The 12,292-nt window shown below is 42.3% G+C and overlaps 1 protein-coding gene across 1 annotated transcript in view; it reads left to right on the top strand.

Moving 5' to 3' along the window:
• HEATR4 (HEAT repeat containing 4) overlaps positions 1 to 12,292 on the top strand; it is a 39,292-nt gene that overhangs the window by 12,234 nt on the left and 14,766 nt on the right. The window contains exons 4-8 of the mRNA XM_047795777.1: positions 1,137 to 1,334; positions 3,035 to 3,178; positions 9,167 to 9,346; positions 10,179 to 10,339; positions 11,150 to 11,254. Coding sequence (XP_047651733.1) covers positions 1,137 to 1,334; positions 3,035 to 3,178; positions 9,167 to 9,346; positions 10,179 to 10,339; positions 11,150 to 11,254 — 788 coding nt within the window. The remainder of the gene's footprint in view (positions 1 to 1,136; positions 1,335 to 3,034; positions 3,179 to 9,166; positions 9,347 to 10,178; positions 10,340 to 11,149; positions 11,255 to 12,292) is intronic.

Here is a 12,292-nt window from a genome sequence, read left to right as displayed (position 1 = left end):
TTGGGCTTATCAGACACAACTTGGACTAGATTTACAAGGAGATCCTGCTGAATAGCATTGAGAACTTTGTCTAGATACTCATGTTGCAACAGAAGAAAGGCTGGGGAAAAATGTAATTGTAGTGTATACATGTAAGGATAACCTGACCCCCCTTGCTGTACAGTGGGAAAAAAAGAAAAGAAAAGAAAAAAAAGAAAAAGAAAAAAAACATTAAAAAGAAAATGATAAATTAGGTATTAATGGAGTTCCCTTTGTGGTGCAGCAGAAACGAATCTGACTGGGAACCATGAGGTTACAGGTTTGATCCCTGACCTCGCTCAGTGGGTTCAGGATCCAGCGTTGCCGTGAGCTGTGGTGTAGGTCAAAGACTTGGCTCAGATTTGGCGTTGCTGTGGCTGTGGTGTAGGCCAGAGGCTATATAGCTCTAATTAAACCCCTAGCCTGGGAACCTCCATATGCAGAGGGTGCGGCCCTAAAAAGGACAAAAAAGACAGGGAAAAAAAAAAGGAATTAATGTCCAATTACATTCTACTCTTTTTTTTTTTTTTTTAAATGGGCTACACCTGCAGCATATGGAGGTTCCCAGGCTAGGGGTCAAATCAGAGCTATAGCTGCCAGCCTACACCACAGCCACAGCAACTTTGGATCCAAGCCTTGTCTGTGATCTACATCACAGCTGACGGCAATGCCGGATCCTTGACCCACTGAACAAGGCCAGGGATTGAACCCACATCCTCCTGGATCCTAATTGGGTTGGTTAACTGCTGAGCCACGATGGGAACTCCTACATTCCACTTTAAGTGGCAGTACAGCAAATACTGAATTTTATGAGCAAACCTTCTTACATATAAACATATTGATGTTCCTACAGATTTATTAAATTTATAAAAAGGTTTGAATGCATCTCAACTTTTCTTCTGCAGATTTCTCTGCCCATCATCATGGCTTTAGCATGTCTGTAGTCAGGACCTGTCATAACTCCCTGTGGGACCTGTACTCATCTTACATAAATCACAGGAAAGTGGGCTCTTGATAGTTTTGTTTTGCCCTGGTGCTAATCAGGAAAAAGATGTGATGCTGGCTGGGAACACAGGCCTAGGGCCGAGGGCGAGTATACCTCATACTGCCCTGCACAGCTTGCAGGCCTGTGAAGGGAGCCCTGCGCTGGACAGCTCTGCCAACACCAGCCAAGGATCTGCTGCTACAGGTGGGTGAGAAGGACATGCCCACGAAGACCAGGAGACTGAAGAAGCAGGCAGAGTCACTGAAGGAGACTTGGGAACTGGAGGTCCTTCGGAGAATGCTGCAGGAGTGGAAGCTGGCCTGGGCTCTGAGTGAGTGAAGCAGAGGGGAAGGGGGAAGGCATGGGGGGTTCCTGGTATAAAGCCATGTATTTGTGAAGGAAGAGGTTCTCACCTTGGTCTAGTGGTTCTCAATCTTTGAAAACCCATCCGGAGTTCCCATCGTGACTCAGTGGTTAACGAACCCGACTAGGATCCATGAGGATGTAGGTTCCATCCCTGGCCTTGCTCAGGGGGTTAAGGATCCAGTGTTGTGAGCTGTGATGTAGGTGGCAGACACAGCTCCGACCCAGCATTGCTATGGCTGTGGCGTAGGCTTCAGCTCCATCTCTAATTCCACCCCTAGCCTGGGAACTTCTATATGCCTCAGGTTTGGCCCTAAAAAGACCAAAAGAAAAAGAAAAAAAGAAAGAAAGAAAAAGAAAAGAAAATCCATTCCTCTCTTGTGAAACAAAAATCCAGTTGCCTCATCAAGTTTAGAGTAGATAAGAGTCTTTCACACAGTGACAGACAGCTGCATTTATCTGTGTGCTTTTTGCATGGGTGGTTTTACACCAGTATTTTGTAGGAAATTCACTACACTGAGAACTCTTCACAGACAGAGACCCTGTCTTACTGACCTCTGAAATGTTACACTCAATAAATGGTGCATGAAAGGAAGGGTGAATTATGCTGCTCAAGCAACGGGAAATGCAGTGATCAAAAGAAATTGCAGTTGACTGTTTCAAAAATTCGTTTGTAAAATTGGGAGAAGGCTGAGTGCCTGGGGCAGAGGAAGGGCCCAGCAAGAGCTGTTGAAAGTTACACTATTTGAGGAAGGTGCTGGCTTTCAGAACCTGAAAAACTAGTCTATTAATGCAGGAAAAAGGGTAGTGACCCATCATATCAACTGGATCTGATAAACAAAAAAGAGTTGAAAAAGATTCTGAGTAAAATCTACCAGTAAGGAGCACCTACACGTGAAGGGAGCACAAAAATTAAAGCTTTATACCTACAAAGAGAGCAGTTAGCAATAAAATGAAGAAAACCTTGAAAGCCATATGGAAGAGCCCTCAAAGTCAAGGAAACCTAATAATAACTACAGTCACTGACATCTGAGTCCTTATTATACCTTGCAGACATTTTGCTAAACATTTTGTCTAGTTACCTCATTTAATACTCAGAGTAACTCAATATGGTAGGTTCTAGCATTATTCCCATTTTACAAAAGAGAACTCTCAACCCAGAGGGGTTAAGTCACTTATCCAAGGTCACACAGCTAATAACTATAATTCCAAACCATGTATGTCCAACAAGGTACCCTTAACCACTACGTTTTATTGGCCTTGTTTTCCAGATGATAACAATAACGAGTTATTTAGGAGTTCCATGGTGGCTTAGCAGTTAAGGATTTGGTACTGTCACTGCTGTGGTGCAGGTTCAGTTCCTGGCCCAGGAACTTCCGTTATGTCAAGGTTGCGGAGGGGGGGGGCCACACACACACAGAGTTGTTTTAAACAAACCCATGCTAGAATATAAGATGAGACTGGGAAGAGTTTTGAGAACTACCTAGAGGGTACATGGATCATCAGAGAAATAACTTCCCTAAGGACTTTATCTCTGGGGCCCTTTATTCTTCTGGGCTGTTTCACTTGAGCTGTCCTAGGGGAAGGGAACTTCTGGTCACCTGCCTGCAGCCAAACATCCAACCCTAACCAGGTGGTTCTCTTCTCATTTTCCTCATTGTGGTATAGTCATCGAGTGGCACCATAAAACTATAGAGGGGCTGCTGCAGAGCTTGGCAGACATCCATGACGAAGTTCGGATCCAAGCCATCATCACTTGTGCCACCGCTGCTTTAGAACGGCCCCGGATTACCATCAGCCAGGAGGACTCAGGTGAGAACCAGAACTGGACTGCCTGAGAATACAAGCAGTTCGCAGAGCCATAGAAATTTGGAACTGACAGGGACCTTGGAGCTTATCTGAGATCATTTTACAGAATGGAAACCCAGACCCAGGGACTGGCCTGGATATACACACTTTATCAGCCGTACAGATGAGTATAAAATTCCTGACTTAATGGTCTAGTGCTTTTTGTACTCATTTCATCACCCTTTGATGCTCCATAGCTCACAAGGAAGTTTTAACATTGTACGACCTTGAGAGCTTCCATTTATAATAACCAAAACGTGCATGGATATGTGTGCGTGTGTGCACACACTTTTCTCCTGACTCCATTTCAGCCCTTCTTTGGCAGCACACCTCAAACTCAACATGTTCCAGGCTGAACTCACCACCCTCCACACATTCTGATCTCAATCAGCATTTGAAGCCAGGATTCAATTTCAAAGCCAGGACCCCAGGGTTCATCCTGGACAAATCCTGCCTCTCCCCACAACCAATCAACCAATAAATTCTATGGATTCTGCTTTCTAAACATTTCTCTCTTTTTTTTTTTCAAGTACAAAAGAAATATAAAGTGTCATTATCAGCCAACACAGAGGAGTATAAAAAGAGTAGTTACCTTCCCCCATCCCACTTCCCAGTCCCCATCTTACCCCCTTGCCATTCCTCGGGGTAACAAATGTTAGTTTGGCTTTCCATGTCTTTCCCTATGTTTTTACAAAACATACTAACATATATGTGCTTTTCTATTTATTATAAAAATGAGTGTTGAATTTTACCAGCCGTTTTCTAGTTTTTTCTCTTTTGTGGTTATGCTGAATTCTGTTGTTAAATTCTTAGAATAAATCCCAATGGATGACTCTTTCATTATTCCACTGGGTTTAATTTGTTAATATTTTAGAGTGATGTACTACATTCATAAGTAGAAACCTCTAGTTTATATTTATACTATTTTTATTAAGCTTTAGTTTTTATTAGCTTTGTAAAATGAATTAAAAGATTTGGCCATTCTTAGGAGTTCCTGTTCTGGCACAGTGGAAACAAGTCCAACTAGTATCTGTGAGGATGTAGGTTTGATCCTTGGCCTCGTTCAGTGGGTTAAAGATCTGGATCTGGCATTGCTGCGGCATAGGCCAGCAGCTGTAGCTTGGCTTTGACCCCTAGCCTGGGAACTTCCATATGATGCAGGTGTGCTCCTAAAAAGAAAAAAAAAAGAGCGAGAGAGAGAGACTTGGTCATTCTTCCCAATGGTTCGTAATCTTTTGAAAAAGAAATGTCAATAGCTTTTTTTCTTTGCTAGATAAACAGTAAAAGAAAAAAAAAAAAAGGGGGAAATTTCCCATCTGCAAGAGCCAGAACTGTAATCTACTGAGAAAACTGGTTTAACTATAAAATGCTATTGAAAGGACACAAAATCACCAGACTCTTACTTCTCCCTCAGGTACCCTTTCAGTACCACTTTCTGTGTGAAGCCTGGGCTGACACTTTTTCCTTCTCGGCTGCTGGTAGCGTCCTATTATTATTTTGCCCTAATATTTATCATTCTGATATATTATCTACTTTTCTGCCATCTCTACCAGGCAAGGAACACCTTAGAAATGGGAGCTAATTTTATCTCTATGAAGTCATCAGGTTTTTATTTCTTTTTTATAATAATAATTATTATTATTTTGGTCGCCCCACGGCATTTGGAGATCCCAGGCCAGGGATCAGCTCCGAGCTACAGCTTCGAATTAAGCCATAGCTGAGGCAACAACATATCCTTCACCCACTATTCTGGGCTGGGGATGGAACCCTCGTCCCAGGGTTCCCAAGATGCTGCTGATCCCGTTGCACCACAGTGGGAGCTCCCAAAGTTGTCAAGTTTTAAAAGTTCTGTTTCACTTATATCCTGTCTACTGAGTTCCAGATATGGGCATTTTATTTTATTTGTTTTTTGTCTTTTTGCCATTTCTTGGGCCGCTCCCGCGGCATATGGAGGTTCCCAGGCTAGGGGTCCAATCGGAGCTGTAGCCACCTGCCTACTCCAGAGCCACAGCAACTCAGGATCCAAGCCGCGGTCTGCGACCTACACCACAGCTCACGGCAATGCTGGATCCTTAACCCACTGAGCAAGGCCAGGGATCGAACCCGCAACCTCATGGTTCCTAGTCGGATTCCTTAACCACTGCGCCACGACGGGAACTCCCGATATGGGCATTTTAACTCCAGGTTTTCAAATATGCTGCTCCCACTGCTGGAAAACTCTACCTCTCTCTTCATCGGATTAACTTCTATACATGCCCTTGAATTTTCAGCTAAGGTATCAGCTCCTCTAAGGAGTCTTCCTGGCCCCACCACCCAGACGTAGTTCAATGTCCTTGCTATATGCTTCCACACATACACATTTTTTATCTCTCTATGTATTTAATTAAAGTATAGTTAATTTATAATGTCGTGCCAATACCTGCTGTACAGCAAAGTGACCCAGTCACATTTTTTATTTTAACTTCTTATTTTCTTGGGTATTAAATGCAATGATGTCTGTTAGTGCCTGGCACATAGAGAAAACCTTCAGTAGGTGGCCACAGATATTATCTTGTCACCAAATCTTCTACACACATCCAAAGAATGCTTTTGTCTTTCCCGAGAAGAATTGTACTTTTCATGTGATCCATTTCCTGGGTGTCTAGATTTTGATTTGTCTTGTTTCTCCCCAAACCTTCCCAAAGAAAATTACCTTACTCATTTTCTTGAAAAACTCAATTGATTTCTATCTATTCCTCTGAAATGCACATATTTCCATCTAGCCCATTCTTAACAGATGACGTAGTGGCCCACAGCAGTAGTAAAAAGGACAGATTAGAAAATACAAAATCTTAGTTACAGGTCTAGCTCTGCCATGTCTTGGAAAGTCAGTTAACCTCTCCAAGTTTCAGATGCCTTAATCTATAAAATGAAGACAGTTGTGGATAAAAGGCTAACAAAACATTCTCCTTCTACTTGAGAAATAAGCTACCTGTTGCCCTGATAACCTACTAAAGTGTTTCTTTCATCTTTATTATCTTTTTATTACTCAATGAATTTATTACATTTGTAGTTGTACAATGATCATCGCAATCCAATTTTATACGATTTCCATCCCACAACCCCAGTGCATCCCCCTACCCCGCAAACTGTCTCCTTTGGAAACCATAAGTTTTTCAATGTCTGTGAGTCAGCATTTGTTCTGCAAAGAAGTTCATTACGTCCTTTTTTCAGGTTCCACATGTCAGTGAAAGCATTTGATGTTGGTGTCTCATTGTCTGACTGACTTCACTTAGCATGACAATTTCTAGGTCCATCCATGTTGCTAAAAATGCCGGTATTTCATTCCTTTTAATGGCTGAGTAATATTCCATTGTGTATATGTACCACCTCTTCTTGAGCCACTCCTCTGTCAATGGACATTTGGGTTGTTTCCATGTCTTGGCTATTGAAAGTGGTGCTGCAATGAACCTTGGAGTACATGTCTTTGCAAGTCATGGTTTTCTCTGGATAGATGCCTAGGAGTGGGATTGCTGGATCAAATGGTAGTTCTATGTTTAGTTTTCTGAGGAATCTCCACACTGTTTTCCACAGTGGTTGCACCAACTGACAATTCCACCAACAAGGCAACAGGGTTCCTTTTTCTCTACATTCTCTCCAGCACTTATTGTTTGTAGACTTCTTGATTGATGATGGCCATTCTGGCTGGTGAAAGGTGGTCCCTCATCGTGGTTTTGATTTGTATTTCTCTAATGATGAATGATGTTGAACATGTTTTCATGGGTTTTTTTGGCCATCTGTCTGTCTTCTTTGAGAATTGTCTGTTTGGATCTTCTGACCATTTTTTGATGGGGTTGTTTTTTTGGTATTGAGCTGTAGGAGGCGTTTATAAATTTTGGAAATTAATCCATTGTCAGTGGATTCACTTGCAAAGATTTTCTCCCATTCTGTGTGTTGTCTTTTTGTTTTGTTTAGGGTTTCCTTTGCTGTGCAGAAACTTTTAATTAAGTCCTATTTGTTTATTTTTGTTTTTACTGTCATTACTCTAAGAGGTGGATCTGAGATGTTCCTTTCGTTTATGTCAGAGAGTGTTTGGCCTATGTTTTCCTCTAAGAGTTTTATAGTCTCTGGTCTTATATATAGGTCTTTAATCCATTTGGAGTTTATTTTTGTGTATGATGTTAGCAGTGTTCTAATTTCATTCTTTTCCATGTGGCTGTCCAGTTTTTGCAGCACTACTTATTGAAGGACTGTCTTGTCTCCATTGTGTATTCTTGCCTCCTTCGTCATAGATTAGTTGGCTGTAGGTGTGTGGGTTTAATTCCGGGCTTTCTATCGTGTTCCACTGATCTATATGTCTGTCTTTGTGCCAGTACCATATGGTTTTGATGATTGTTGCTTTGTAGTAGAGTCTGAAGTCAGGGAGCCTGATTCCTCCAGCTCCATTTTTCTTTTTCAGGATATCTTCTGGGTCTTTTGTGCTTCCAAACAAAGTTTAAAATAGTTTCTTCAAGTTCTGTGTAAAATGTCCTTGGTAATTTGGTAGGGATTGCATTGAATCTGTAGATTGCCATAGGTAGTATAGTCATTTTGATCATATTAACTCTTCCAATCCAAGAGCCTGGTATGTCTTTCCATCTGTTTGTGTCATCTTTGATTTCTTTCATCAGTGTCTTATAGTTTTCAGAGTACAGGTCTTTTGTCTCTTTAGGTAGGCTTACTCCTAGGTATTTTATTCTTTTGGATGTGATGGTAAATGGGATCACTTCCCTAGGGGAAGAACTATCTTTGTAGGCAACATTGCTTATGATAAAAATGAACCCTGACTGATACAATATTTGGACTGGGAAGAACTATAAATTAAATAAATACACATGCCTGAAGGAGGCACCATCCTTGCCCCCCCCCCATGAATGATGTGACTTACCAGGGCATGCCCTTTGAGCACCCTGGAATTACATCTACAGAGTTATCATATAACATAACTCTAGTGGAACATAAGACTTGTACCCAGAGTATATTCCATATTCCTGAGCTGTCCCCAGAAGGCTCCTTGAAATGCTAGACAAACCACCTCAAGAACTCTAGCCAAGAACTCGTGTTGTGGCTCAGCAGGTTAAGAACTCAAATAGTGTCTGTTAGGATGTGGGTTCAATCCCTGGCCTCACTCAGTGGTTACGGAGCTGGTGTTGCCCCAAGCTGCTGCGTAGGTCACAGCTTGGATTTGGTGCAGCTTGGATTTGGTGCAGCTTGGATTTGGTGTGGCTGTGGCTGTGGTGTAGGCTGGCAGCTCCAATTCAACCCTTAGCCTGGAAACTTCCATATGCAGAAGGTGCGGCTGTAAAAAGAAGAAAAAGAAAACTCTGATAAAAAGGAACACCTGATGCTGCCCCGTTGGCAAGCTATGCTCCCATCCTATTTCCTTCCAAAGTCTAGTGTCTTGTGTGGCCTATGATAGTCTCATGAGTCTGTTTAGTTAAAGCTAAAAGGACTCCTGAAATACACACATTTCAGGGGATCTCTGTAGTAATTCTTGCATATTTCAATGGGGGTTAGAAGACTGAAGGAGATAATAAACATGAAACACTATATAAATGGCAAAGCACTATCTAAATATATTTGCTATTATTAAAAATACAAAAATATATAGAATAAATAGGTTGATTTTCATCACTAAAACTAATGGTGAAGGTCATACCATAGCCTAACTGGCAATATTTCCCTCTGGCTTGAATACAGTTCTGTAGAAGCCAGATCATTAAAGGCCTAGGAACAGGCATACCCAGCATAAAAGTGAGCCATAGCACCCTGCCCATTGCAAGGGCACAGCTAAACTCTAATTATATTAAGTAGCAGTAAGCACTTGCAGCTGAGACTGAGGTTGGTCACCATGTGGCTACGGGAAGAGCTGTGTTTCAGAAAAAAGCAAAGGAGCTAGCTAGCACCCTCTTACTGACTCTCTCTTAATCACAGACAAGGAAACTGGGAAAGACCCATCTATCCAGGACTTGCCGGAGGTTCTACAGCCTGCCCTGAAGGCTGCCCTTTGTGACAAGAATGCCAGTGTACAGATGGCAGCAGCATTATGCCAGTATGCTATACAGTCACATAATCCTCTTGCCCAAGACATCTTGCACGCTGCCCTTTTGAAGGGTGAGTAACCCCTTGTTACGTCTCACCTGGAAATATGGGGTAGTGAGAAGACATCTCACCATCAGCTTTTCCTAATCCTTTCCTCTCTACCATCATGCTCTGGGTTTACGTTATTCAAGGATTTGTTCTTCTTCGGTACTTTTACAAAATAGGTACTCTGCCACCTAGTGGTACCTGGGCTAAATGTTTTATAGGTTCATTCTATTCGAAACTATGCCCCCCTCCCACACAACTAGCTTTTCAATTGAAAAGATAATGTAACAATATTAAAGAATACCTTTCTAAAAATTTAAAAATCACTACTTGAACACATCATGCTTCCATTTTGCACATTAACTTACCGGCACTGTCTACATGCATTGTCAGAGTAATACAAGCAAAAGGTGCTTAACTGCTCTGTCTGAAAAACATACCTGTTCCTTGCCTGGTGGCAAGGGTGCAGGACAACTGGCCGACTGATTTGGCCTTCTGCAGACACGCAACAACTTAATTCATCTGTCTTAAGAAAGTCTCCACTTCAGATTTCCTAGTCTCTAACAGGAGGAAACAACTATTTCTCTCACCCAGGCCGGAGATGTCTTACTGCTCTGTTATCTAACAAAAACATTTTAGGATTTTACTTTTCAGGTTAAATTTTTCAGTCTATTATTTAGAACCCTGATATGGTCCATTCAAATGTGGTTTAAATAAGACGCTGAATTTTGAGACTGAGGGGAAACAGAGAAGCGAGATACCAGGCAGATAGCAGCCTAGGGCACTAACCCAAAGGCTGGTCTCTCTGTAGGGAGAACAGATCGCCATTCTGGACTCCTTTTTCACCCCACTTTGGCAGGTAATAGCGCAGACAGCTGGGCTGCAGCTCAGTGCTTGGCTTTGGAAGGTGCTGCCACTTACCCCGTGATTAAGAGGATCCTCCAACAGCTGTTTGACAAGAAGAATGAAGACACGGAGCACCGGTCTTGTATGCTCCTGAGCCATCTCAGTAGGAAGACAGTATGTGTCCATTATAGAGTCAGAGAAAGAAACCCAAGTTTTGGGGGAATGACTGGGTCTTTGAGGTCAGTGCATATAAGGAATTAAAAATGCACATGATTGGGTAGGATGATCTTAAGCACAGGTAAAACTGGACCAAGTGCATGAACTGGAGTGTATACAGGGAAAAGTGACAACAGCTAGCTGAGAAAGGTAGACTGCAGATGGTTTCTCACTGTGTATGTATAAGAGTTGTGATATATGGAATTTGCTTTTGTTTGGTTTTGTTTACCACTGAAAACCACACAGAGCTGCCACTGTGTTTTCTTTCAGCAGAAATGTAGCATTCACAGATTGAAGCATATACAAATCATTTTAGGGGGAGAGACAGTTACACCAAGAAGAGGTCAGGGAGTTCCCATTATGGCTTAGCAGGTTAAGGACCCAGCGTTGCCTCTGTGAAGATGCAAGTTGGATCTCCAGCCTTGCTTAGTGGATTAAGGATCCAGTGTTGCTGTGGCTGTGGTGTAGGCCTGGACGCCTTGCCTGGGAACTTCCATATGCCACAAGTGTGGCCATTAAAAAAAAACTAGAAGAAGAGGAGGTCAGGAATTTTCTGTTGAGATTACTAAATCTACATTTTGCTCCCTGATTTACGATCGTAGAAGTCAGCTGGCTTGGATAGAAGCACATCCCATTGCAAACCCACGTTTTCCTTTGCTAGGGACGGCATCTCCTATGTTTGTAACATTAGTTATGCTGGATGCCAGGTTAGGATGTAACTTCAAGGTTCCAGCATCAAATATCAATACAAGTCTTCCATTTCCTCAGACCCTGGTACACAGCATGCTTGCTGTGGAGCTGAATAGCCATCAATGGAAAGACCGGATTGTGGCCTGCCGGGCTCTCTCCCAGATTGGTGGACATGTCAGTTTGGTAAGCTTCTCTTCCTGTGTTTCCAGGACAGAAAGTCTAACCAAAACTGGGCTAGGGAGCTCTTCCACTTTTTTGCTGCTATCTAGGATCCCATTCTTACGAAATGGATCTCTGTCCCAACACTGCTACCTCTTACTCCTACCCCAGAATTATCTTTAAATGCCAACATACTGTTCTTACTTGAGCCACTGCTTCCCAGCATGGTGGCAGTCCACAAACTGTAACCTACCACAATGAAATAAGCAAAAAGAAACAGAGAGAGGAACATTTAGAGACCTTTATAGTAAGTTAACATTGACTCAACATCAAGGTCTTTTATAAGTATCAGTCAAGACAGTCCCTACTTTCAAAAACTTGACATCAGAGTTGAATTACAAGACTAACATATACAAGTGATTCAAGAAAAAAGGACACATAGAAGGTACTCCCTTAAAACTTTCAGAGAGAGAAATTAGTGTGGGCTGAAGTTATCAGTTAAAGTTCTCTGAAGCCACCTGAGACAGCTGAGCAAGGCTTGGACAGAACTGAAAAAAAGACTTCCCAGCAGGCATGGAAAACTCTGACCATCATTTAGGCTTTCACATGACTTTCGCCTTGCCATTGTTTCAAAATGAACTTCAGCTGTTCAGATGGGATTTTTCCTTTCCTCCAAGGTGCCACTACCTTTTCCCTATAACACTGAGTTCCTCCAAAACAGCCCAGAACACTGTCATCCTGAGAAGTGAGCGCCCTCCATTTTGACCTTCACACTTTGACGTGGAAAGCAAAAAATCCAGCCATTTGGTGTAGTCATCTGAAGACACTCTAGTCTGGGTTAATTCTGCCTCAACTGCTATAGTAGTACCCTGCTGCTGAAGTCCTGGATCAGCAGCACAAGGTGTCACCTGGGAGCTTGATGGAAGTGCAAAATCTCACCTCAGGTCAATTCAGTCAGAACCTGCATTTAACAATATCATTTTAATAGCATCTGATTCATTTGCTCTTTCACTTCCTCAGCACATGTCCCTCAGGATGGCCTATTGAGAGTAAAAAGCCATG

Source organism: Phacochoerus africanus, chromosome 9, assembly GCF_016906955.1.
Source record: "Phacochoerus africanus isolate WHEZ1 chromosome 9, ROS_Pafr_v1, whole genome shotgun sequence".
Taxonomy (NCBI): Eukaryota; Metazoa; Chordata; class Mammalia; order Artiodactyla; family Suidae; genus Phacochoerus; species Phacochoerus africanus.
The sequence above is the reverse complement of the archived record's forward strand: the minus strand, read 5'-3'. Positions and strand labels throughout refer to the sequence as shown.